Source organism: Chanodichthys erythropterus, chromosome 13, assembly GCF_024489055.1.
Source record: "Chanodichthys erythropterus isolate Z2021 chromosome 13, ASM2448905v1, whole genome shotgun sequence".
NCBI lineage: Eukaryota > Metazoa > Chordata > Actinopteri > Cypriniformes > Xenocyprididae > Chanodichthys > Chanodichthys erythropterus.
The window spans coordinates 22,163,070-22,190,187 of NC_090233.1; the positions used below are offsets into that span (position 1 = coordinate 22,163,070).

Genomic DNA, 27,118 nt, shown 5'->3' on the forward strand with positions numbered 1-27,118 from the left:
AATGTGCGCGGCCGGTGTGCGATACCTGTGAGTTGTCAGAGACGCGACGCTGTGCGGCGCCGAGCTTCGCGTCCGGTGTGCGACCCCCTTAAGTCTCCATAGTGTACTACTTGCAGTTTGCAGGTAAGGTGCAGTTAGATGTAATTTGATGTCGTAGTTATGAAATATACCCTTCCTTTCAAGTGTCTTTGGGATCTGTAAGATTTTTAAATTGTTTTTAATGAAAGAAGTCTCTGTTGGACTAGGCTTGTCTTTAGTGGAGTGATAAACTTTGATAAAAAATAAACTAGGTGTATCTGTGTGACCGTTCTCAAAGAAGCTGGTGCAAATTAGGACACCTAGTCTCAGGCCAAGAACACGGCTAGAATTCATTTACACTTTTAAGGTAACACTTGTATGAAACAAAACAGGCATGGAGGAAAAGACACCTTAAAGAGATGATAGAATTAATTTATCATATTCATTCTAATTACAGTCCATTTACATTCATCTTGCTGTTACAGCATTAAGTATAGAAATAAACACACTAAAGCAAAAGTTGTGTTTTACATAAGCCACAGTCAGACCAATTAGAATGCTTGAAAAACACAGTGAACACTAAAATATAAACATTTGAGTCGTAGTCACAGATTGTGCTTATTCCTCGCATCTTCGCCGCACTGCTGTTCTGTTTTCTCTCGTAGTGAACAGTAGCTATATCAAATATGACATCTTTCTGCTTTGGTATTAACCACAAATGGTGTTCACTCCAATGGTTATCACAACAGTGTTAATATCACTCATTTACATAATTATGGACACACACAAATACAATATACTAATACATATTTCAGGAAAACATTTGTGCAACTCCAATGCAATCTTGAGAAAAGATAAACAGCCAGTTTACTGATCACAGCTTGTTGCCTGATCTGAGAAAAAGGCTTAAACGACAGACACAGACTCCAGTTCAAATATCAAAAATTATCCCACAGATTTTTCTGTTGGATGTTTAGACTAGATGTTTATTTTAAATATGTGACTTTATTAGCATGAATTTGAGTAATTAAAATCTTTTAATTGCAAATTAAAGTTTGTAAACAAATGCTTTTCAAAGCAATATTTTCTTAACCATTTTCAACGATTTAGTCCCTTGGAATCAGATTGACCCCCAAATTTTTACAGAGCGATTGCATAAGGAAATATACGTTTTTTTATACGACAAACTATATATCATTTTTTATTTTTTATTTTATTTACTTCTCATCTATCCATTTATGCTGTGTTTTTTTTCTACCTATTTACTGCACAATTACTTAGGCATGTCATAATTTGGCTTATGAAAAATTGAAAAAAAAACACTTCAATCATGAACTTAATTAAATCTAAATTGTATTTGGACATTGCTCTATGTGTTAGGGATAGAATACTACCATCTAGAGGTTTGTGGAAAAACTTTAGGAATTATAGTGAAAGGAAAAAAAAGTGCAATGACTACATATATCCAATAGAGGTCAATAGTTACTGTATGTTTGTGTTTGTGTGTGTGTGTGTGTGTGTGTGTGTGTGTGTGTGTGTGTGTGTGAGTGTTTGTGTTTATGTGTGATTATAGAACATTCTATATTTGCCAATTTCTATAAAAATGCTCTCTGTTGCAGTCACACACATGTGTGTGTTTGTGTGTGTGTATGAGATAGAAAGTTCGTTCCACTTTGTGTTTATGGTCAAGGACCAGACCTTTATGGAAATGTAGAACATTTCAGATTTATACTGGATTTATTTATTTATTTATTTTGACAAATGAATTGAAAAAAAGTAAAAAAAAAATGTCATTTTCCCATTCATTTTCAATGTGGGATCAATCTGACTAAATCTGTGTTTTTTGTTTGTTTGTTTGTTTGTTTGTTTGTTTACACACCTTTAGAACAACCAAATCAAGCCCAGAATTTGTGCATGTTTAGATTATTTAGGAGGATTCACAAAGTTTTATGTCCCTGAGATGAAGGGAACACTTTTTAAAAATGAAGCAAACTGTCAGCGGGGTCAAATTGACTCCAAGGGCCAATTTATATGACTTATTTTAACGTTGTTCTCGTTTGCACTTTCCAGGAAAACAAAAATAGTGCTTGTGAATTTTGAGCCCAAAATCCCTTTTACAAGTATTTTCACAGAAATTGTCTGAAGAAGTAGTACTTTAGGACTGATTTGATCCACTTTTTCATATCTCACTTTTTCATTAAAGGTCTGTGGAGTCAGGTAATTGCACAAGTAATCTATTCATCCCAGGCTTGGTTTTTACCCACTCTGATAGGACTTTCTGGCTCCTCCATTTGAAAGACTTTTTGGTTTGTCACCCCTTTTATCCCAGATCCCACACTAGATCCTGTGTCATTGGAGCAGACCGAGTTATTACAAAGCCGCCCTGTTCTCCTGTGCTCCAACTCCAGGCATGTCCCAGAGTTCTTCAGATCACCGTCATTGTAGACCCGGTTCCTTGCACCAAAATTCAAGGGATTGGAGTTGACTGCAGGATCCCTTACATCTCTGGCTTTCTGTTGCATTCCGCTCCTCACTGATATTCCCTCACAGCAGCCCGAATGCGTCCTGCACACCGCCTGAAAGCCCCTCTTGAAGTTCTCATTGTAGTACCCGTAGATGATGGGATTAACGCTAGAGTTCGAGAAGGCCAACCAGTGAGCGAATGGGAACACGTAGCCACTCAGTAGCTCCAAGTCATCTTCGTTCAGACCTCCATAGTCTGTGAGGAGCATCAGGGTCCACAGAGGCAGCCAAGAGAGTGTGAATAACAGGGCCACGATGCTCAGCATCTTGATCACTTTGATCTTCTTTTGAGAAATGAGGGGCCGGCCTTCCTGCTGGGCTCCTGGGACCGGAGGGGAGGTGTGAGACTGTCCACCTTCGTGCTGATCGTTCCCAGAGATCACAGACGTGGTGTAGAGTTTGATTCCGATACGTCCGTACATAAGCGTGATCAGGGTGAGGGGAATAAGGTAAATGTGTGCAAACAGGATGGTGGTGTAGACTTTTCTCATCTGTGGGTTGGCCCAGTTCTCAAAGCATGAGAAAAGTGGGTATGTGTGGTTGTAGTCGTTATTGTGGACCATGTAATGATGTTCCACTCTCTTCACAGTCAACGTCACAGCTGATGGACACATTATCACCACTGCAAGCACCCAGATCATCACTATGGTAACCTTGGCAACCAGTAGGGTGAGTTTAGCTTGAAAAGGGTATACGATGCAACGGAACCTGGAGATTGGAACAGAGTTCTTTACAGCTGGAACAATCCTATGACTTTTTCTATAATTATTTTCATCCTCTTACATTATAAAGGCATTCTTTCTCTTACTTCCCTTTTTATCGTTTTTTATAATAAAACATGTCTTTATTTAAAGCAGTCATGAAATGGAAAATCAAAATGTCCTTAATATTTACACATATAAGGGGCTAGTCTACAAGAAAATCAAATTACAAAAGTTCCATACCTCAAAACAAACTCCTCAGTTTAAAGGGGACCTATTATGCCACTTTTTACAAGATGTAATAGAAGTGCATGTGTCATTAAATGCAAATGAGCTGCTGCTCCCCGCTTTCCAGAAGAGGGCGGAGCCTGTACAACTTGTGCCTCGAATACTCTGCTAAAAACTAATCAAAACATCTGTTTGGTTTTGATGATAATTTCTATCGCGGTCATGCTCATGTTGCTTTGCAGTTCTTTGTCATCATTAAAGTTAATTGTTTACATGCATTTAAACAGTCTAAACTTCAAATATATATTTTTCTGCGCACAGACATCTGAAGCATGCATGCATAAAGCTGGCTGTCAGACAACGTCCTGTAAGTATTAAACTAATTTCTCTTACATGTTGCATTTACAAAAACACACAAAGTTCACAAACACAGTCAGTTATGTCTGTGAACATAAACAGCAGGGAAAGAAATCACGTGTATATTAGATCTGTGTATTAAAGCAACAGCTGGCAGCAACGTAATATACAGTAGGATACTGGTGTAGACTATATGCTGTTAATATGAACCAAACAACAAAATAAAAGCAGAAAATCACTCACTGATTAAATAACTTTAGTAGCTTTAATAAAAATACATTTCTTACTTGAATGCTGGTGTTTAGGGATGCACCGATACCAATTTTTAAGGACCAAGTACGAGTACCGATACTTTTTTTCTAGTACTCGCCGATACCTGTACATTTATTAATTTCTCTCTCTCTCTCTTTTTTTTTGTGATGTTGCAGTTTTCCAAGCACAACAGTGAATGAACTAATGAATGCAGGACAGCTTCTTTATTATTACTCTAATGAAAAAAGTTAAATTTTTATGTGCTTGTCACAAACTTAAAGAACAAAGATTTCACAGTGTCCAATAACCTTCAAAGGGCATAATTACCAATATATATATAATTGTTGTTATATAAAAATAAATTTACAAACTATACAACAGATACTATAGAGATACAAATTAAATAAACTTGTTTTTCAGATACAGTAGGTTTATTTACCATGTTTAGGCCTACATTTATTTACTGTGACAAATATAGGCTACGGTCCCTTTAAGACCATGGATACTGACACATATCCTGTTTTCACCCAAATGTTTACGTCCATTTAAAGGGTTAGGTCACCCAAAAATTACATTTTCCACACCCGTAAGACCTTCATTAATCTTCGGAACACAAATTAAGATATTTTGGTTGAAATCCGATGGCTCCGTGAGGCCTGCATGGGGAGCAATGACATTTCCTCTTTCAAGATCCATAAAGGTACTAAAAACATATTTAAATCAGTTCATGTGAGTACAGTGGTTCAATATTAATATTATAAAGTGACGAGAATATTTTTGGTGTGCCAAAAAAAAAAAAAAAAACTTATATAGTGATGGCTGATTTCAAAACACTACTTCAGGAAGATTCGGAGCATAAATTAATCAGTGTATCGAATCATGATTCAGATCGCGTGTCAAACTGCCAACGGCTGAAATCACGTGACTTTGGCGCTCCGAACAGCAGATTCAATACACCGATTCATTTATGATCCGATGCTTCCTGAATCAGTGTTTTGAAATCAGCCATCACTATATAAGTCGTTATTTTGTTTTTTTTGGTGCACCAAAAATATTCTCGTCACTTTATAATATTAATATTGAACCACTGTACTCACATGAACCAATTTAAATATGTTTTTAGTACCTTTATGGAGGCCTCACGGAGCCATCGGATTTCAACTAAAATATCTTAATTTGTGTTCCGAAGATTAACAAAGGTCTTACGGTGTAGAACGACATGAGGGTAAGTAATAAATGACAGAATTTTAATTTTTGGGTGAACTAACCCTTTAAGCCATAACTGAATGTATTTACATGAGATACTCCACACTATGGACATTTTGACAACTATGTGTGTATCACTGACCATTCAGGCGTGAGGAGAACCGATCGTGCACTGTCTGAGAGAGCCGGAATCGCGCGCAAGAAAGAGAGAACGCGTGCGAGAGAAATCTCTTCTTTTCTGTGTCATCGAGCGCGATTCCGTCTATCCCGCCTTCACTAATTGATAACGAATTGTGATTGAAAGCATGCAGTTCACAATGTGTGTGTTGTCATTAATTTTGAAGTATTTCCACACCTCTGAGGCTGACATTGTTTCTGTGTCTCTGTGCACGGACAATTATGTCAGTTACGTCACGTGAGGTATCGGTCTTTGGTGTCGGGGGTATTTTTACGAGTACGAGTACAAGTACATGAGCTTGGTATTGGGCCCGATACCGATACTAGTATCGGTATTGGTGCATCCCTACTGCTGTTCAATGCTCTGACGAAGAGATAAACATGGCAGACTGTATACAGCTCACTCAGGGGAGGAGCTAAGTTTCTCGTCACCAGTCATGGGTGGGGCTTCCCCCTACTCTTAAGAGGGAAATTTGGGAAAGCTAATTTGGCAAGACTGTTTATGATTTATGGGGATTATAAAAAAAGGAGTGGGTGAAATTTTACCATTATAGGCTGGTTGTTTACACACACTGTGGACACACATCTGTGTTCAAACACCTTATAAAAGTGCATTTTGCATAATAGGTCCCCTTTAAAATATGAGTATTTGCTTTCCACCCTTCTGAAATGCCAGGGTTTGAAATTACCCCATTCGTGACATTACGATTTTTCTCTAAATGTCCCTTAATATGCTTGTGTAAATCAAAGAGGCATGCTCTTTACAACTCATGTCTGTCCATCAATCACAAGAGAGATACTGCTGTCAGTATATTATAATATTAGAAAAGCATGACTTAAGTTTATTTTTAACATGTCTGAGCGGATAAACAAGAATGTTTTCATTTGTCCCATTTCACTCTTTTTTAAATTATTATCAATACGCGGCTGATTTTTCTAAATATCTTGTATTGAAAGCTATGACAGTGCCATGTATTTTGCCCTGAGAGGCAACACCAGTGCGTTTATTTATAATCTTTAATTGTGTTTGTAATGAATGTCAAACCAGCATTTAACACTGTTAGGTGTCCAAGTGAAACTGCTAGAGAACTACTAATCAAATCGGTACATACACAGATTAGCAATATTTTATTGAGTTGAATATGAATATATTGTGTGAAGAAAGCATAGTCAATATGAATATATGCTGGTGTAGTTTGTTACTGTTGCTATTATAAACCCTTTACACATTGTATTGTCGTCATCATTTAAGAAAACAATACATAATGTATATAGATAAATACTCAAACATCGAAACAGACGTCACACAGGCTGTATGTATACGGTGCAATTCATTTCGCCAATCACAGCAGTGGGCATTTATTGCATTTTTGAAAGAAAGTGAGGTGTTTTTGACAGAATAAAAAATTATATATTTCTTTTTACAAATATTTGATGTTTTTGGTGCAAACACTTCATAAACTAACCTCCAGAAACATAATATAAAAACTGAAAATGGATTTCATGACCCCTTTAAACAATTTATCTCAATATATCAGAGAAGTGTTAAAAATAACATTGTCTTACACTCAGAGAAGATTTGATGTTATGTAAATTCAAACTTTTCCTACTTGCAATAAAACACTGAAATACGTACTGGGTGAATCTCATAAAGTCAGAGTCACATTTCGGTCCAAAATCAAATGAATATATATTCACATACATAAAAAATATTAGAATGTCTTTATTTCATTTCAAATATATATAATTTAAGAGCTTTATAATTAAAATGATTATCTTTCTTTTTAATTTTAAAATACTCTTGACAAGTTTCATCAGATTCAACTAAGTGATGACACCACTGACCTGTCCACTGCAATGGCCACCAGTGTGAACACAGAGGCGGAGACAGACATGCCCTGCACCAGGCCACTCATCTTACAGACTGTGTTTGTGAATGGCCAACCTTGGAGGAAAAGAAAAAAAATATGTAATGATTGACAAAGTAAATTGGACTTTACACAACCCCCTCATCACTCGCTCTCACACACACACACACACACACACACACACACACACACACACCTTTCAGGTGAGAGAGAAAGCAATCGAGCTATATAAAGAAAAGCAGTGTGTGACAGACACAAAATATTCTTTTCAATTTATCAGCAGGTTGACTGCTGTATGCTGCGAATGTTATGTAAGGCTTGATTTTCCTGCTAAACGAAAACTGAGATCAAGCATCCTGCAATAAAGCAATAAAACTCGCCTAGAGAAGATCTCAGAGAAATAGCAAGGGGCAACGCCTTGCCCTAACTCCAAAAGGACAACGCCTACCCCCACCACACACACACAAACTCTCCTTCCCCCTGACTGAAAGTTATTCAACACGTTTAATGTAACTTGTGTATTTATTTATTTTTTTCCCTTTTCATGTTTGGTATCATTTTTACAGAAGCCCTGAACCGCATGGTGAAAAAAAAAAAAAAAAACTTGGTAGGGAGGAAAAAAAAATCGAAAGGTTATCTCGTTATTTCAACATAATAAGTCGTTATAACGACATAATATCTCGTTATTTCAAGATATTAAGTCGTTATAACGACATAATATCTCGTTATTTCAACATAATAAGTCGTTATAGCGACATATCTCGTTATTTCAACATAATAAGTCGTTATAACGACATATCTCGTTATTTCAACATAATAAGTCGTTATTTCAACATAAGTCGTTATAACGACATAATATCTCGTTATTTCAAGATATTAAGTCGTTATAACGACATAATATCTTGTTATTTCAACATAATAACTCTTCATTATCTATCAAGTATGATAAAGGAAGTGCATTTGACAACGTCCCCAGTGGCGTAACGCTAAAGTATTGGACCGCCAGTCTAGCTTTTACTGCGATCGCCGCGGTTTCGAATCCGCCTTTTGCCGAGTTTGTTCTTCTCTAGTTTCACATCACATATCAAAAAAGGCATTTATTTTCAATAGAAATTAAAATAATGTTATAAAAGTGCAAGTAACCTGCCTAACGAGTGTTTAATAACATTAAAAGTAGGTATTGGGCAGGGTTAGCAGCATGTTCGATATTACCCACTAGAGGGCAGAATAAGACAGGGAATCAATTAAAGAATGCAATAGTAATGTTGAACTACTGTTACAATTTGGTGCTCCAAAATCCCAGAGGTTTATCAAGGGAATTTGCGTTCATCCCAGGCTAACCTTTATTGAGGTTAAATTTATTAGACCATAGTAAATAAAACAATTTACAGTGCAAATCTCAGGGGTGTCAAACTTACAGCCCGGTGTCCAATCTGATTTGAACTATAATAAAACATAGAGATGCACTAGTCCAGGGGACAAAAATGTTTTTAAGCGGGTTTTTTTATTATTATTATTATTCTGGGCTTGCAAACAAATTGCTTTGTAATATTTTCCCAAAATTTCATCTGTGTATTTACGAAGTATGTAAGCAGGACTTTAACACGCTGAATATGGACACAAAGAGAACAGACCCGCCAGCAGAGGAACTACTGTACCATGCACAAGCTCACTGTTTGCGAAAAATAGGGAGAATAATATAAATATTACCGTGGGATTGATATGAATATATCGCCGAAGGCAGCTGTTTTAAGAAAAGTTTTGATGGCTTTTCCTCTTATCTCCATATAAAGTAGTAATATTCATTCAGTCCGTCTGCTAATTTTGTTTTAATTTCACAAAGCTAAAGTCAGACCAGACCTAGTTTTTGCTGTTAATCATGAAATTATTCAGTAATTTAAATTAAAAACAACTGCTCATGTGCATAACATCTTTGACTATGATAAAAAATGCCTCTAATATCCAAATGCCAGTGTTTGCCTCTAATATCAAAGATATATTTGTTTAAGGCCAGTTTGGCCTGTGGAAAAAAAAAACAACAAATACATTTGCTTTAAAAAAAATCTGCAACCAGTATCAGAATCTGGCCATGATAAATCAAAATAGTAAATAATCATAAAAATTAATTTGTTGATGTTTAATATTAATGCAACTATCTGCGCACCAAGGTTATTATAAGAAGAAGGTAATTCGGCCCACATATGGTTAATTTCTTTCCAGTCCGTTCCTCAAACTAAAATGAGTTTGACACCCCTACTGTAGATGCACACTAAGTGAAAATACCCATACATCCTATTTAAACTAAATGACAATAGCAGCATTTTCACAATATGCTATTTATACTAGGTGAAATAGCGATATATTCTATTGACACCATGTAAAAGCAGCCTATCAGTTCTTTGCAAGAAGTGTAAATAGTATTTAGATGCTGTAGGCTAGTATTGGCAGATAATAATATCAGAGTGATTATATTTATTAAAATTATTAAATGGATGCTGCATTATTGGGAGAATAAAACCCCTCCACTTTGCACCAACCCCATACTCAATGAACACTTTTAATATTATTAAACACTTGTTCACATTTTATTTCCACTTTTTGAACATTATTTTCATTTTATTGAAAATGTATATGATGAGAAAATAGGAGTGAGCTCTATTATTGGGTGAGCTCGGCAAAATGCTGATTCGACCCCACAGCGATCGCTGTAAAAGCCAAATCTGAAACCCTACATGTTATTGTTACGCCACTGAATACATCAAATTACAACTGTCCCTTTTTAAACTTGAGTGGCCCAACCAGACATTGGAGCTATACTGTAAAGAGTGTTTGTCAACAAGGGACGCTATTTGCACTTACTGTAAATAGACACTCTGTGTCCTATTATTTCAATATATTAGCACCTATTTTTATATCTTTAGAAAATATTACACAACAGTTTGTTTGCAAGCCCAGAATAATAATTAAAAAAAAAAAAAAACCCGCTTAAAAACATTTTTGTCCCCTGGACTAGTGCATCTCTATGTTTTATTATAGTTCAAATCAGATTGGACACCAGGCTGTAAGTTTGACACCCCTGACATTTGCACTGTAAATTGTTTTATTTACTATGATCTAATAAATTTAACCTCAATAAAGGTTAGCCTGGGATGAACGCAAATTCCCATGATAAACCTCTGGGATTTTGGAGCACCAAATTGTAACAGTAGTTCAACATTACTATTGCGTTCTTTAATTGATTCCCTGTGTTATTCTGCCCTCTAGTGGGTAATATCGAACATGCTGCTAACCCTGCCCAATAAATACTTTTAATGTTAATAAACACTCGTTAGGCAGGTTATTTGCACTTTTATAACATTGTTTCCGGCAAAAGGCGGATTCGAAACCGCGGCGATCGCAGTAAAAGCTAGACTGGCGGTCCAATACTTTAGCGTTACGCCACTGGGGACGTTGTCAAATGCACATCCTTTATCATAGTTGATAGATAATGAAGAGTTATTATGTTGAAATAACGACTTATTATGTCGTTATAACGACTTATTATGTTGAAATAACGAGATATTATGTCGTTATAACGACTTATTATGTTGAAATAACGAGATATTATGTCGTTATAACGACTTATTATGTTGAAATAACGAGATATTATGTTATTATATACTTTTCGATTTTTTTTTTTTTTTTTCACACATTACATTTCAAATGAGTGTTTATTCATTTCCTTACAATGATCTAACTATCAATTGATACAACTGCTCAAAATGATAAGTAACTGTTGCATTACTCTTATTGCATAGTTGTATGGAAACAGACAAACAATCTTCCATGTTTACTGTAAATCATGAAAGTTTCAAGATAACAAGATTTATTGTCACCAATTAGCGTGGAGCATGAACCAATTAGACTACAATATCCATGGATGTAGCCTAATATTTTATCATGCTTCAGATACAACTTGTGGCCCATTTCAATTCAGGACAAGTCAGAGAAGACAGAACCTGCACGGGTCCATTCAGAGTAATGAGTTCAGCTGAGCTCATGATAGGCACCCTCATGAACAAGTCACTGTTCTCCAGGCCATGGATGACGCCTGCAATGACATCACAGCAGACCAGTGTCAGGCCTGGATTTGCCATGCCCAAAGGTTTTTGCCAAGATGTTTGGCTAATGAAAACATCCATTGTGATGTAGATGAGAACCTGTGACCAAATCCACAACACAGAGCTGATGACAATGTAGAAGTAATTTCATCCGGACTAAAGAGGACAAGGACAACCCAAGTTGTTATCAGTGCTCAGTTCAGAAGCCTGCTTCTCTGATGGTATGAGGTTGCATGAGTGCGTGTGGCATGGGCAGCTTACACATCCGGAAAGGCACCATGAATGCTGAAAGGTATGTCCAAGTTCTAGAACAACATATGCTCCCATCCAGACGTCATCTCTTTCAGAGAAGACCTTGCATTTTCCAACATGACAATGCCAGACAACGTACTGCATAAATTACAACATCATGGCTGCGTAGAAGGAGGATCCGGGTACTTTCACCCATAGAAAACATTTGGCGCATCATAAAGAGGAAGATGCGACAAAGAAGACCTAAGACAGTTGAGCAACTAGAAGCCTTTATTAGACAAGAATGGGACAACATTCCTATTCCTAAACTTGAACAACTTGTCTCTTCAGTCACCAAACGTTTGCAGACTGTTACAAAAAGAAGAGGGGATGCCACAAAGTGGAAAACATGGCCTTGTCCCAACTTTTTTGAGATGTGTTGATGCCATGAAATTTAAAATCAACTTATTTTTTTAAATTATACATTTTCAACTCAGTTTGCTATGTCATCTTTGTTGTATTCTGAATAAAATATTGAAATTTAAAACTTCCACATCATTGCATTCTGTTTTTATTCACAATTTGTAGTGTCCCAACTTTTTTGGAATCGGGTTTGTACAATATTTAATGATTGTACGAACAATGACACAGTGAAACTATCGGTTGCTTGTGTGTGGGTGATCTATAGTTATGTTTCAATGGTACTTCACAGTAAATTTGTTTTGAACCAATGATTGTGCAAGTGCAAGATTTCTTTAAAGACAATGCAATGCTTTGAACATTAGACAGCCTGTGCTACAAGTGATAACCGCTTTGAGTTTTGTGTCGAGTTTTGAAAAATGACATCAAGGTTCTGAAAATAGTAGCAAAGTGATTGTAAAAAACTGTAAATCACTAGTCTTACAAGCCAGTCATCCATTTTTTTTTTTTCAATAAGATTGTTCATAACTTTTAAAGTCAGTTACATAAAAACGTACATTGGCCTAATTTGATACTAAAAGGTAAGACTGATTGCCCCTTTATTAATTGCTAGTGGGTCAATTGAGTGAATGAATGAATGAATGAATGAATGAATGAATGAATGAATGAATGAATGAATGAATGAATGAATGAATGAATGAATGAATGAATCACTGGGCATGATTTAAACTAAGCATTAGCACATTTATACATGGTTAAACACATAATAATATTAATCTGGAGTAGACATGATCAGGTGATTCCCATACATTTTATACCCAGCAGCAAGGCAATTTTTTGAAAGGTGAGAAATATGAAGCAAGATAATACAAGTGGAACAATATAAATAGATGTATTCAAAACTATGCAATCATTGATGCATATCCCCATACACGCTGACTGAGCAGGAGTAAACAAACAATCTAGCACTATTTAGATTTTTTTTTTCCTCCAGAAAGATGTCTGTAAAGAACATTTGCATGATATTTATCTCTATGGTAAACTCAGGCATTGGGAAAGCAATTATTTTCCAATTTCATTCATCAGATGCTTTTAACCTAAGCAATGCTGCATTCAATGTATACATTTTCTAAGTTTCTGGGGCCAGTTGAATAAACTGCTAAGACTAGTCTTAAAAGTTAGTCATCAAATTTTTTCTTTAAGACTGTTCATAACTGTTTTAAGTTACATAAAAATTGATTTCATACTAAAAAGTAAGACTGACTGCCCCTTGACTAACCGCTAGTTGGTCGTACAAGTACTTAAGACACTGAATTTTCAGCAACATTATTTGAGTCTTTATTGACACATGATTTTTCAGAAATCATTCTGATATGCTGATTTGTTGCTCAAGAAACATTTCCTATTATTACCAATGTTGAAAACAGTTGTGCTGCTTAATATTTTTGTGGAAACTGTAATACATTTTCAGGATTCTTTGATTAAAAAAAAAAAATATATATATTCAAAAGAAAAGCGTTTATTTTAAATATATTTTTTAAATATAAGATTGTACATGTGCACATTTTTTTTTTTTTTTTTTTTTTTAAAGCCTGTTATTGATGTGTTTGAATCTCCCACACTCAAAAAAATGCTGATTTGTTTCAACCCAAATTTGGGTCAAATATGGATAAACCCAACCGTTGGGTTAAAAAATGCATTTAAAAATTTTACCCAATGGTTGGGTTTGTCCATTTTTGACCCAAACTTGGGTTGGAACAACCCAGCATTTTTTAGAGTGTAATTCTGTCAAAAAATATCAGAAAATTGTTCTTAAATTTTAGTGAAACAAGTGCATGTGAAACAAGTTCCTGGGTCAAAATGGCGAAGTGCACATATTAATAAAAACATTAACAAAAATGACCTGTGTCATCACTTGATTAATTCTGCATAAAAATGTAGTCTAATGTGTAGTTTATTTTAAAGATGTTTTATTTTCTGTACACACAAATAAACACCTTGGGCCCTATTTTAATGATCTAAACTCAGGGCGTGTCCAAATCGAATGCTATTTTACGGAAAAACGGTCCATGAAATGGGTTGTCCCTATTCTCTTAATGAGTAATGGGCGTAACGTTCAATAAACCAATCAGAGTGTCATCTCCAATTCCTTTTAAAAGCGAGATGGGCTCGCGCCATGGCGGATTGCTATTTACATGGTGGGATTTGTTGGTGGAAAAGCTAAACGCTTTTCAAGCAAAGAAACCAATCTTCTTGTGCGCAAAGTTAAAGCGGGCTTGCAAATGCAGGCATTCAAATAGCTCCGCGCGATGAGTCATTTAATATATATGTGTGTGTATTGGCTCGATTGTTCAATTAATTAGCCAATTTCGTTCATCATTATAAGTAGTAATAGGCTGAATTGAAAATAGGTAGCCTAATTCTAATACACGCAATGACTATTCATCATTACATTTTTATATTTATGTAGCCTACACAATAATATTCTTTTACACTGTAATCCTTTTGTTTTTAATATTTGGCATGTTTGTATGATGCGCATCCCTGTGTGTAATAAGCAAAGTCACCGCGCACTATGGACGCGCCCAGAGGCGCAGTTTCTACCAACGCGCTCTAAAAAAAAATATTGCGCCATTGGCTTTAGACTTTAGACCAGGTTTGAGTTGGTCTATGGCGTAGTCTATTTTCAGCTCCTTAAAATAGCAATGTGCCTGAACACACCTCTTTTTTAGACCAGCACGCCCATGGGCGCATTAACTGGCGCAAATGCATTTACTAATTTAAGGAAGTGGCGCTGAACGGGAAAACGCGAACTGGCTTTACATTATCTAGGTTTAAGAGTGGTGCAGGGATTACATCAAAACCCAGAAGACTAATTTGCCAGTGGTTCCCTCAAGATTTTCCTACAGCTTTTTATTATGGGTTTTTTTAGTTTATGAGTAAAATAAGGTGGTAAACATAAGTTGATGATACTTTGACATTTTTTTCTACAATGTAAATTACACACACTTAAACTTTTTTTATCCAGTTGTTTTTTTAAAAAAAACAAACAAACATAACAGCTTTAAAATTCACATTTTCGATATAGGTGTGTTTAATTTATGCTGAAGAAAACTTTGTCCAAGTATCATCAACTTCATGTTTACCACAGACCTTATTTTCCTCTTAATTTGAAAAACCCCATTATAAAAACACATAGGGAAATCTTGAGCGAACCACTGGCAGATGGTCTTGGGGTTTTGAAGTCTATTATATTTCTACATAACAAATAAATATCTAATTGGGCATAAAATATCCATTTGAGTTTTATTTATTTTATCACTTTAATTGACAGACAAAGAGACATAATATAAGCGCAGTTATGTGGGAAATTTACATTTTCAGTTGAACGGTCCATTCAGGGTTGCATAGACAGTGGTCATTATGTCATATAATTTCAGAAGGCATGTAATACATTTAATTCAGATATTCTAAACATATTCTAAACATATTCATATATTACTGTATGTAACAGCGTGAGGGAGAATATAATAGTTGCCTCCAGAACACTCGCCTGTTGTGGCCAATATAATTCAAAATCATATCACAGAACATGAGGACATCAGTAGTAAATACTGTTTAAAATTCTGTTTAACAGGTTAAATAGAGTATTATCATGAAAAAGAAATGTTGGTACAAGAAAATTTTCTGTAAACTAAATTGGGTTGTCTATAAAAGACAGAAGGAGGCGGATTAACTTAACTCCACAATAAGCAAATTTATTTATTTATCCTTTCAGCCATTTCTGAGTCATGCTGAACTTAAAAGGCCAAAACCTACTGAAACTGGTGATTTTATTTACAGTCAATCCAAACTGCATTTAAAGGGGTGATGAACTGCATTGTTCCTTTTCAAAAGGGAACTCTACACTGCGTTTACTGCATATGGGGAACGTCACACAGCTTCTTCTCTGGTTTAGCTAGAGTAGGTTTGAGTTAGCACTCTTTACTTCGGATAGATCTATGTCTAGTGTCGGCCTCTCGGGCCGCCTGACATTGCTTGTTGAGCTTTGCTTTACTTAAGTTTCCTCTTCTCTGGTTGAATTCAGAAGTGAAGCCCAGGCAGATCTATGCTTCGTGTGGCCTTGCAGGCCCACAGTGTCATGATCACCAGTGAGAGTGCCCTTTCAGCCACTAGAGGGCACTCCATTCCGGACTCTCGTTTCCACCCTTTGCATTCACTACATTACCCATAACGCACTCCCCGGACTCATTATCCCATGTTCATTGCACCAGCTGTTTTGTATCACATCATTAGTGTCTGTCTATTTATACCTGGTTTGTTTCTGCCTTTGTTTGTGGTTCTTTGTTTAATGTTACATGCACTTCTGTTTTTGTTTGGACTGACTTCTGGATTTTTGACCTTTTTGCCTGTTCTTGGATTATGATTTGGATTACCCATTAAACTTCTGCTGCTATTGGATCCTATCTTCTTGTTTTTGTGTGCACCGTGACACACAGCTTAGCGGCCTAGGCTAGGACTAGGATTTAGGTGTTTTATTAATATGAATTCACCCGTATGCCCATTTTCCCCTCGTTAATAGTGTAGATGCATGGTTAAATATAGCAGCTAAGGTAGTAGGCTGTCACTAGCCTCCCTGATGCAGTTGTCTCAGATGGTAGGCCCGTATGTTTGTCTAGATATGTGTATGCTATGTTGCTTAGGCCCTACTTTTCTAGAACTTCATTCATGCTGAATTTGAGGTTACGGTGTTAGCTTGATTTAGCTCCTGTTCTCTAGGGCTCAGTACAGATGTGTTTTCTGTTTGATGAGAGCATTTATCCTTGTCAGGATAGTATGTATGAAAAACAAAGCATTATGTTTGGGTTCTAGCTTTGCCCTACACATGTGTGAGCATTACTCTTTGCTGCCACAGGTTTGCACCTGTTCTTATGAGTAGTAGGCTTGTGTTTATCCTCTGTTAAGAGCATGTTGACTATTTTGTACTCCTCTTGCTTTAGGGTTATTGGTGTTTTATTGAGTGCATGACCTGATGGATTGCATAACTCAGGTTGAGTGGTAGGGAACCTCACTTTCAGTTTGTTTGTTTTTTTTTAGCTCCATTTAGAGTTGATCTCTGCCACAACAGCTTATTGTGTCTGTGGAGTTGAAGGCAGTATGTTGTTGGTAGATGTTCATGAGTTTTGCTCACTTAGCAATGCCACAGGTTTATGCTCGTGTCTGTCTGATGTATTAGGCCACTTCAGGCCTCCTTCAGACCATGGTAGCATGTTGTTGTGCCCCCTTTCTGTTAGGGCTAGTGTGTTTAGGTACATTGCCTGTTGGAATGTGTAGACTTAAGCTCAGGTTAAGTTAAGCTAGTTAACCTACAACTGTTTGTTGGGTTTTAGAGCTGGTTCCCTTTGAGCTTGGTCCCCTATATAAACCGCTAGCTGACACCACGTGTTTGTTGAAGTTGTATGCCCTGCATGGGAACGAGACACTGCGTTCCTTGCCATGCTCTGGGGCTGCCTGCTGAACAGTCCCTTCTGACGATAAGATACTGACTGGTTATCTAGGCGCTCGTTATATACTTCCGGGTCGCGCTATGATGACATCATAGGCTGTCGCCGGCCAATAGGATTGGAGAGATTTGATGACTTATATGTCAAAAGCTCAAGGAAAATTTGATTTCTCAGTTCATCACCCCTTTAACTCTAATGTGATCAAAGAAAAACATTGATGAGAATATACTACTCGATGTTGCTGATTTGCCTCAATTTATGGTTATATTAGCAAGAAATTGAATGAAGATTGAAGAATTTTAATTAAGTAAACTTTGTTTTTGAAGCAATTACAGTAAATATTAATAAAAGTAACAAATTTAATAAAACTTATTAAATTTGTTACTTTTATTAATATTTACTGTAATTGCTTCAAAAACAAAGTTTACTTAATTAAAATTCTTCAATCTTCATTTCACTGCATTTAATCCACTTAAATTCAAATTAAAAATGAATTTAAATTGATTAAGTTTAACTTGATCCATTTGTGTTTTAGTAATTTTGTTAGTAATTTTATGTGCTTTTTATAATTTTTTATTAGTTTTTTTTTTTTATTATTATTTCTATTTAGCTGTAATTTACACAGAAAGCGTGTCCAATCTGAGGAGGGGGGGAGGGTGGAGACTCTGGAGGAAGACGATGAGCAGGCAGAGGAAGACACCACTGAGATGACGACCAGAGAGGAGATTACAGTGGGAGAAGCCCAGGGGCGGAACTAGAAAATTATTTATAGGGTGGCAAAGGGGTGGCATGAGGTCTATGAGGGGTGGCAACACCAAAGCAAGCACCCATGGATTTTTGGAGATTTCTGCCCTGACATACACAATTGTGTTCACAAACCTTGCATTACCATAAAGTAGTCCTATATACCGTTTAAAGTTAAAAATAAACAACATGATTTCAATATTCATCATGGCACCAATTAAAGGCACTATATGAAAAACATCAACAGATTCAAAATGAGTCTGAGCTTGTATCACTAAAGGAGATGAGCAGTTTTATTAATATTACACAGGCTACTTCAGTGGCATAAATCACATGTTTTAGTGCAAGTTAAAGAACAACAAAAACTTGTTTTTTGCAAACAATTTTTGAGTTTCTGTTATTAACAGAGGTGGGAATGTCTGTGTGTGTTCACCCAGAACACCCTATCAACTACATACTCTAGCAACACCCCAGAAACTGCATAGCAAGAGCCTAGCAAACACCCAGAATCTCCTAGCAACACTTTAGCAATCACCTAGAACATCTATATTCTGGCCTAACTGATCAAACTATTTATGTTTTTTAAACAAGACTTTAAGTTGACTTTATGACAAGCCAGCATAAGTTTGTCTTTCAAACTTTTCAGTCTAGTTGAAATGAAACAATTCAACATTTTCTCACAACTATAAACACAATCTCAATACTATGCACTTGTACAAACCTCAAACTTCCAGGTCAAAATAAAAATCAAACTTTGGCCTCACAAACAAAACGTAACAAATACACAGACTACTGCACTGCCCAGTGAACACTAGTGAGATCAATTCATGTAACACTGTAACAAAAATACCGCTTACTGGGATTCAGGAATTATTTTGCAGCTCACTGTCTACTACACTATACAAAAATAAATTTACAGATACAGTAAAATACAGCAATGATTTTTCTTCTTTCTTTTTTTTTTTATTTTACTATTATAAATTGATCTTGCAGTAGATTGCAGTAGTATGCACCACAATAAAGTATATTGTCAATCTCAGTAAAACTAAATTCAGCATCCTCTGCACATTTGGCCAAATTTTATTACAAGACAAGGCCTATATCCCTAGGCAGTCATTTCTCAGTTCTGCAAAAAATACAGTACAAATGGCTACAGAGAAAGTTGACAATCACAAGTTTGAGGGTGTACAGCGTGCTACAGTTACATTACTGTACATAGTGAAATTTCCCTCAAGTTTAAAACCCCTGTAAATTTTTCATCCAGCTTTCATTTAGATTTTGACTGGTCTGTCATCAGTTTTGCTACCTAATGTTGTCATTGTTAAACGTTTTGAGAAATGTGTCTTTGTTTTGAGAACTGAACGAATGGTTTGGGAAACTGGGCCAACTGAATCACTTATAATATGTTAGAATATGTGTGTTAGAAAACACATGTGTTAGAAAAGATAAAATACATTTAGATTCTTACCTAACTAGTTTCTGTGATCGGGATCTTCTAATTGATTTAATGTTACCGTTTCGTCGGATGGCAAAAAGACCATGATGAAAGTGGAGCGGGCGGTTGGTGAATCAGCTCGCAAAAAATAACGAAAATTCAAGGACTTCTGAGTTAGCCGAGAAGCAGTAATTTTCGGTTCACAAAGAAATAGGGGGAAACTTGGCTGCGCTGTGTTTTTGACTCTCAAAGAACCGGTTCATAAGAGTCATTTGTTAATTAAGCTGACTACACTGGGCACACTGCGTGCGCGTGCAACCGTCATGCAGTTTATTGAAAGACGTTTTCTTGCCATTATTCTGCAATACGCTGTCTTTTTTATGTCATCACATTGAAGCGCCGCTGCTGAAAAGTAATAGTATTTGAAACACTGCTAACATTTCTATTTTATTCTCTGATAGTTTTGGGGTGGCAGATGGGGTGGCAAAGCTTTTTCTTAGGGTGGCAGTTGCCACCCCGTGCCACCCCGGTAGATCCGCCCCTGGAGAAGCCATGATGGAAACAGGAGGGACCAGAGCATAGACGGGAGGAGCAAGAGGATGATCCAGAGCCATAACATGAAGGACCATGGTGGAGACGATGGAGGTAGGAGTCATGGTGGAGCCTTGGTAGATGGGCCAGGCAGAACCAGGGAGATGACTGACTGAGGTCGGAGATGCTGGAGGTTGAGGCCAAGGCAGAGCTAAGGGTGAAACCATAGGCCTGGAGGGCCACAGTGGAGCTGCAGGCAGGCGTGACTCGGATGGAGGCATGGGCTTGACAGACGGGGCAGAGACAGTGGGATGAGGACAATGTTAGAACCTGAGGGAAGGAGCCCAGAGGCAGATAGAGGCAGATCTGTGCAGCAGAGTGGAACAACTGGAGGAGCTGATCATAAACATACTCCGCACAGCTATAGGGAGTTAATAAAGGCCTTCAGAAGCGAAGCATTGGCTTGTGTGTAAAAAAAAAAAAAAGATCCATATTTAACAAGTTATGAAATAAAATCCCCTCCTCGAACCGTCACCTTAACGTGGTGGAGGGGTTTGAGTGCCCGAATGATCCTAGGAGCTATGTTGTCGGGGGCTATATGCCCCTGGTAGGGTCACCCAAGGCAAACAGGTCCTAGGTGACAGGTCAGACTAAGAATGGTTCAAAAAAGCCCCTTATGAAAAGATTTCCACCAAGATCAGTTACGTTGCCCGGTATGGCGCAACCGGGGCCCCACCCTGGAGCCAGGCCCGGGGTTGGGGCTCGCATGCGAGCGCCTGGTGGCCGGGTCTTACCCCACGGGGCCCGGTCGGGCTCAGCCTGAAGCAGCGACGTGGGGTCGACCTCCCGTGGGCCCACCACCTGCGGGAGGGATTGTAAGGGGCCGGTGCATTGTGGATTGGGCAGCAGTCGAAGGCGGGGGCCTCGGCGACCCAATCCCCGGACACGGAATCTTGTGCTAGGGACATGGAATGTCACCTCGCTGGGGGGGAAGGAGCCTGAGCTTGTGCGGGAGGCTGAGAGGTACCGACTAGAGATAGTTGGGCTCACCTCCACGCACAGTTTGGGCTCTGGAACCCAACTCCTCGAGAGAGGCTGGACTCTCCACTACTCTGGAGTTGCCCGCAGTGAGAGGCGGCGGGCTGGTGTGGGCTTGCTCATAGCCCCCCAGCTTAGCCGAAATGTGTTGGAGTTTACCCTGGTGAACGAGAGGGTCGCTTCCCTGCGCCTTTGGGCCGGGGATAGGTCTCTCACTGTAGTTTGTGCCTATGGGCCGAATTGCAGTGCAGAGTACCCGGCCTTCTTGGAGTCTCTGGGAGGGGTGCTAGAAAGTGCTCCGACTGGGGACTCCGTCGTTCTACTGGGGGATTTCAACGCTCACGTGGGCAATGACAGTGACACATGGAGGGGAGTGATTGGGAGGAATGGCCCCCCTGATCTGAACTCGAGTGGTGTTCTGTTATTGGACTTCTGTGCTAGTCATGGCTTGTCCATAACGAACACCATGTTCAAGCATAAGGGTGTCCATCAGTGCACATGGCACCAGGACACCCTAGGCCGGAGATCGATGATCGACTTTGTGGTTGTTTCATCGGACCTCCGGCCGTATGTATTGGACACTCGGGTGAAGAGAGGGGCGGAGCTGTCAACTGATCACCACCTGGTGGTGAGTTGGATCCGATGGCGAGGGAGGAGGCTGGACAGACTCGGCAGACCCAAACGTGTTGTGAGGGTCTGCTGGGAACGTTTGGCCGAGCCCCCTGTCAGAGAGGTCTTCAACTCCCACCTCCGGCAGAGCTTCGATCGGATCCTGAGGGAGGTTGGAGACATGGAGTCCGAGTGGACAATGTTCTCAGCCTCCATTGTAGACGCGGCCATTCGGAGCTGTGGCCGTAAGGTCTCCGGGGCCTGTCGTGGCGGCAATCCCCGAACCCGGTGGTGGACACCGGAAGTAAGGGATGCCGTCAAGCTGAAGAAGGAGTCCTATCGAGCCTGGCTGGCTTGTGGGACTCCTGAGGCAGCTGACGGGTACCGGCAGGCCAAGCGGACTGCAGCCCGGATGGTTGTGGAGGCAAAAACTCGGGTCTGGGAGGAGTTTGGTGAGGCCATGGAGAAAGACTATCGGTCGGCCTCAAGGAGATTCTGGCAAACCATCCGGCGCCTCAGGAAGGGGAAGCAGTGCCCTGCCAACACTGTTTACAGTGGAAGTGGGCAGCTGTTGACCTCAACTGGGGATATCGTCGGACGGTGGAAGGAATACTTCGAGGATCTCCTCAACCCCAGCGACACGTCTTCCTTTGAGGAAGCAGAGGCCGAGGGCTCAGAGGTGGACCCGTCTATCACCCAAGCTGAAGTCACTGAGGTAGTTCAGAAGCTTCTCGGTGGCAAGGCACCGGGGGTGGATGAGATCCGCCCTGAGTACCTTAAGTCTCTGGATGTTGCAGGGCTGTCTTGGTTGACACGCCTCTGCAACATTGCATGGCGGTTGGGGACAGTGCCCATGGACTGGCGGACCGGGGTGGTAATCCCTCTTTATAAGAAGGGGGATCGGAGGGTGTGTTCCAACTACAGGGGGATCACACTCCTCAGCCTCCCTGGAAAAGTCTATGCCAGGGTACTGGAGAGGAGAATTCGGCCGATAGTCGAACATCGGATCCAGGAGGAACAATGCGGTTTTCGTCCCGGTCGTGGAACACTGGACCAGCTCTATACCCTCTTCAGGGTGTTGGAGGGTTCATGGGAGTTTGCCCAACCAGTCCACATGTGCTTTGTGGATATGGAGAAGGCATTCGACCGTGTCCCTCGTGGCACTCTGTGGGGGGTGCTCTGGGAGTATGGGGTCCGGGGCCCCTTGCTAAGGGCTGTCCGGTCCCTGTACGACCAGAGCAGGAGCTTGGTTCGCATTGCCGGCAGTAAGTCAGGCCTGTTCCCGGTGCGTGTTGGACTCCGGCAGGGCTGCCCTTTGTCACCGGTCCTGTTCATTGTTTTTATGGACAGGATTTCTAGGCGCAGCCAGGGGCCGGAGGCAGTCCGGTTTGGGGACCATAGGATTTCGTCTCTGCTTTTGCAGATGATGTTGTCCTGTTGGCTCCATCAAACCAGGACCTTCAGCGCGCACTGGGACGGTTTGCAGCCGAGTGTGAACTGGCTGGGATGAGAATCAGCACCTCCAAGTCCGAGGCCATGGTTCTCAGCCGGAAAAGGGTGGCTTGCCCCCTTCAGGTTGGTGGAGTAGTCCTGCCTCAAGTGGAGGAGTTTAAGTATCTTGGGGTCTTGTTCACGAGTGAGGGAAGGACGGAGCGGGAGATTGACAGGCGGATCGGTGCAGCTTCTGCAGTAATGCGGTCAATGTACCGGTCCGTCGTGGTGAAGAAAGAGCTGAGCAGTGAGGCGAAGCTCTCGATTTACCGGTCAATCTACGTTCCAACTCTCACCTATGGTCATGAGCTTTGGGTCATGACCGAAAGAATGAGATCCCGGATACAGGCGGTCGAAATGAGCTTCCTCCGTAGGGTGGCTGGGCGCTCCCTTAGAGATAGGGTGAGGAGCTCTGTCACTCGGGAGGAGCTCGGAGTAGAGCCGCTGCTCCTCCACATCGAGAGGAGCCAGCTGAGGTGGCTCGGGCATCTGTTCCGGATGCCTCCTGGACGCCTCCCTGGGGAGGTGTTCCGGGCATGTCCCACCGGGAGGAGGCCCCGGGGAAGACCTAGGACACGCTGGAGGGACTATGTCTCTCGGCTGGCCTGGGAACGCCTCGGGATTCCCCCGGAAGAGCTGGAGGAAGTGTCTGGGGAGAGGGAAGTCTGGGTGTCTCTGCTTAGAATGCTGCCCCCGCGACCCGGCCCCGGATAAAGCGGAAGAAAATGGATGGATGGATGGATGGATGAAATAAAATATCTAGCTGTCGCCAGAGTGCCTTCCGTATTCAAATTAGGAAAAAAATGGAACTGGCAAGGCGTCAGTTAAGCTTTTTCCATAAGTTGGATAGGAAAGGTGTAGGACATAGCGTAAGCTTTTTGAACGGCGAGAGTTTTAAACTTTCTTCGTAAGTTCCTGAAGGGAATAACCAGCTGTGACTTGAAGCTGGGCTTCTCCAGCAGTGAATTGGAACTGGGTTTAACCAGCAACGACTTGGAGCTGGGCTTCTCCAGTGGCGACTTGGAGCTGGGCTTCTCCAGTGGCGACTTGGAGCTGGGCTTAATGACTTGGACGACTTGGAAATATCCATCGATGACTGAAATGATAAGGAACTGGCTGGGACCGGAGGTGAATGAAGAACAACTAAAGCCTTCTCATTCAGGTCATCATATAATACATTAACCCAGCTCTGTTTAAATACCTCAGCTGTAGGAGGGTGGGCGGGGCTTTAATTCAAGCCAACAAACTCCACTACAATGCCCTTGACAACTGTTTGTCTGTTGCCGTGATGCTGCTCTACCTCAATCTTGGTGGCAGGCTCGGGCTCCAAGTCAATAAAACAGGACAAAGAGAGATCGTACAAACACAATCTACATAAAATAAATATGATACAATGCATTAAGAAGTACTGAGGACTTCAATACACAGAGGAAGGTAATCAACAGAACAGGTGTGTAAGTGATTGGGGACCATGAATATGAATGAATTAACTAGAACAGACAATAAAGACTATGGGTGTGCCTCAATTAGCTCCGTAGTTCAGTAGTCAGGGCACTGATCAGGGTGTCAGCCATTTTAAGGGCTGTCTCAATCACAGAATCCTTCCAGTGCCTGAATCGCGAAAGTTAAATCACATGAGCCAACTCACTACACATAATGACACGTGATAGATGTTTTTAAAAATACAAACCATTATTATTTTTCAGCATAAACATCACTAGACACATAATGAACAAAATCTAGCTAAGATTTATAATTTATTTACAGCTGAAATGTTGCACGTATATATGTAACAAGCAAGGTATGTATCCTAATGTTTTTATATCCAATTTTTCTTTAATGCAAAATTGCTAGAAGTAAAAAAAAAATTAAAAATAGGAATGTCTTCATTGTTTGACAATTAGGGATGTTCAGCAGAACCTGCATCTGTATCTGTAACAATCTCAAAATTATTTGTATCTGTAGTTGTATTTGTATTCAAAAAATACAGTGAAAGTGACATGAAGCCCAGTATGGTGTCCCATACTCAGAATTTGTGCTCTGTATTTCACCCATCTAAGTGAAATGTTTCACACACACAGCAGCGAGTAGTGAACATGTGTACACCGTGAACACAGATTAGCAATTTTTGCTGCGGTCCCCCGGGAGCGAATGGGGTTTAGGGGTCTTGATCTAGGGCACCTCAGTTGTGGGTAATGAGAGTGGAAGAGAGCACTGTTCATTCACTCCTCCACGTACGTTTTCTGCTGGTACTAGGATGACCTTCAGGTCCGACTCTCTAACCATTAGGCCACCCTCAGTGGGCGGATCTTTAACTCAGTCACACACTCATTATTGCATAGTGATTTTACAGGTTTATGTATAATACCTTGGATCACCGGTTATCCAGCAAACACAAGGAATGACCATGTCTGCCAAATATTTCTCCTATTATTTATTAGAATTCGCTATTTATTTTGAAGCCATTATCCATGCCTTTTTAAACAAGGTATTCGACTTTCAGGCATTGTTGCTTAGAGTGAGCAAGGACACAGAAACCAGCAAAACAGGCAGTGATTCGAAAGCTGAAAGAGCATTTGCAGTTCTGACCAAAATCCAGTATTTAATAAGAGCTTTTTGTTCAACTGAGCCAAAGTCCAATAGCAAGAACAAACATAAGAACTGACATATGTGCAGAAGCCAGTGAATGTCAGAATAGGTCAATGCTATATGAGTATTAGCACCAGACTTAGAAATGTGCGATTGAGATAAAAGCCTTCGTAATGCAGTGGATAAGAGCAAACTGACCTTAGGGTTCACTGCAGTAATAAGAGAGACTTGCTCTGTGGAGAAATGCTCAAAAGGTGTGCTTTATACATTTAGCCATAATCGGTGGAAAAGGTTTTTAGCTCAAGGCAAAAGACAGTTTTAGGTTTTTTCTCTCTTTCTTTCACGTGTTTGTGCCTGTGTAGTAGTGATTTGTTTTACCTGTAATAAGGTTATCCACCAGGGTTGTTGGGATACAGAAGACACCCACCAGGAGGTCACTAACGGCCAGATTGAGGATGAAGAGGTTCGTGACTGTTCTCATCCGCCGGTTCTCCAGCACAATCAGACATACCAAGCCATTTCCCACCATACACAACAGGAAGATGAAGAGGTAGGCCATGGTCAGGGCGGCAGCCACAGCCAGAGAGTGCTGGTAGTATGGGTAGTAGGTGATACTGGTGTAGTTGGTGACATTACTGTTGTTTGTGTAAGCATTCGGGGGACTGCAGTTCAAATAGAGCATGGAAAGCTCCTGTGACATCTCCATTTCTGCTAGCTCATCCGTCATGTTGTCACAGAGTTCCTCTTCCTATGCTGGCTGCAGACAGCACCTGAGGATGAACACAAATTGCACACACACACCACAGTAGAGCCAATTCAAATCAATAATGTCAAAACAGAAAAAAATGACTTTTCATTTTAAAATGCATTCATGCAAAGAATTTGAGGACCAGAGAGAGTCAGGCTAATGGGAATGTGCAGTCAGTTTCAACAGGAAAGCTGGATGCATCTGTTGCATGCCTTATGAATGTTTTCAGATATCTTCAGGTGTGCTGTTACAGGACACAGGAAAACTAAACTGATAAGAACTTTTACAATCAGAAAGAATTTTGCAGAGACTAGTGACTCTGACTTCATTTGTTCTGAGAAGGACAAA

At 39.9% G+C, this 27,118-nt stretch overlaps 1 protein-coding gene across 1 annotated transcript; it reads right to left on the reverse strand.

Annotated features, from left to right (window-relative positions):
- npffr1l2 (neuropeptide FF receptor 1 like 2) lies at positions 1–26,749 on the reverse strand. Its single transcript, XM_067406609.1, has 3 exons — positions 26,401–26,749; positions 7,308–7,407; positions 1–3,249 (listed from the first exon to the last, which is right to left on the reverse strand). The coding sequence occupies exons 1-3, from the start codon at positions 26,747–26,749 to the stop codon at positions 2,253–2,255; spliced, it is 1,446 nt and encodes a 481-aa protein (XP_067262710.1). The 3' UTR covers positions 1–2,252.
- Positions 26,750–27,118: the final 369 nt, after the last annotated feature.

Bases quoted from the DNA above. Each gene is read 5' to 3' on its own strand.
- npffr1l2 (XM_067406609.1), bottom strand. From the start codon at position 26,749: ATGACGGATGAGCTAGCAGAAATGGAGATGTCACAGGAGCTTTCCATG. The intron at 7,408-26,400 runs GTAAAACAAATC...TTTTCCTCCAAG, and splicing joins GGTGGATAACCTTATTACAG to GTTGGCCATTCACAAACACA. The intron at 3,250-7,307 runs GTCAGTGGTGTC...TCCAATCTCCAG, and splicing joins GTGGCCATTGCAGTGGACAG to GTTCCGTTGCATCGTATACC.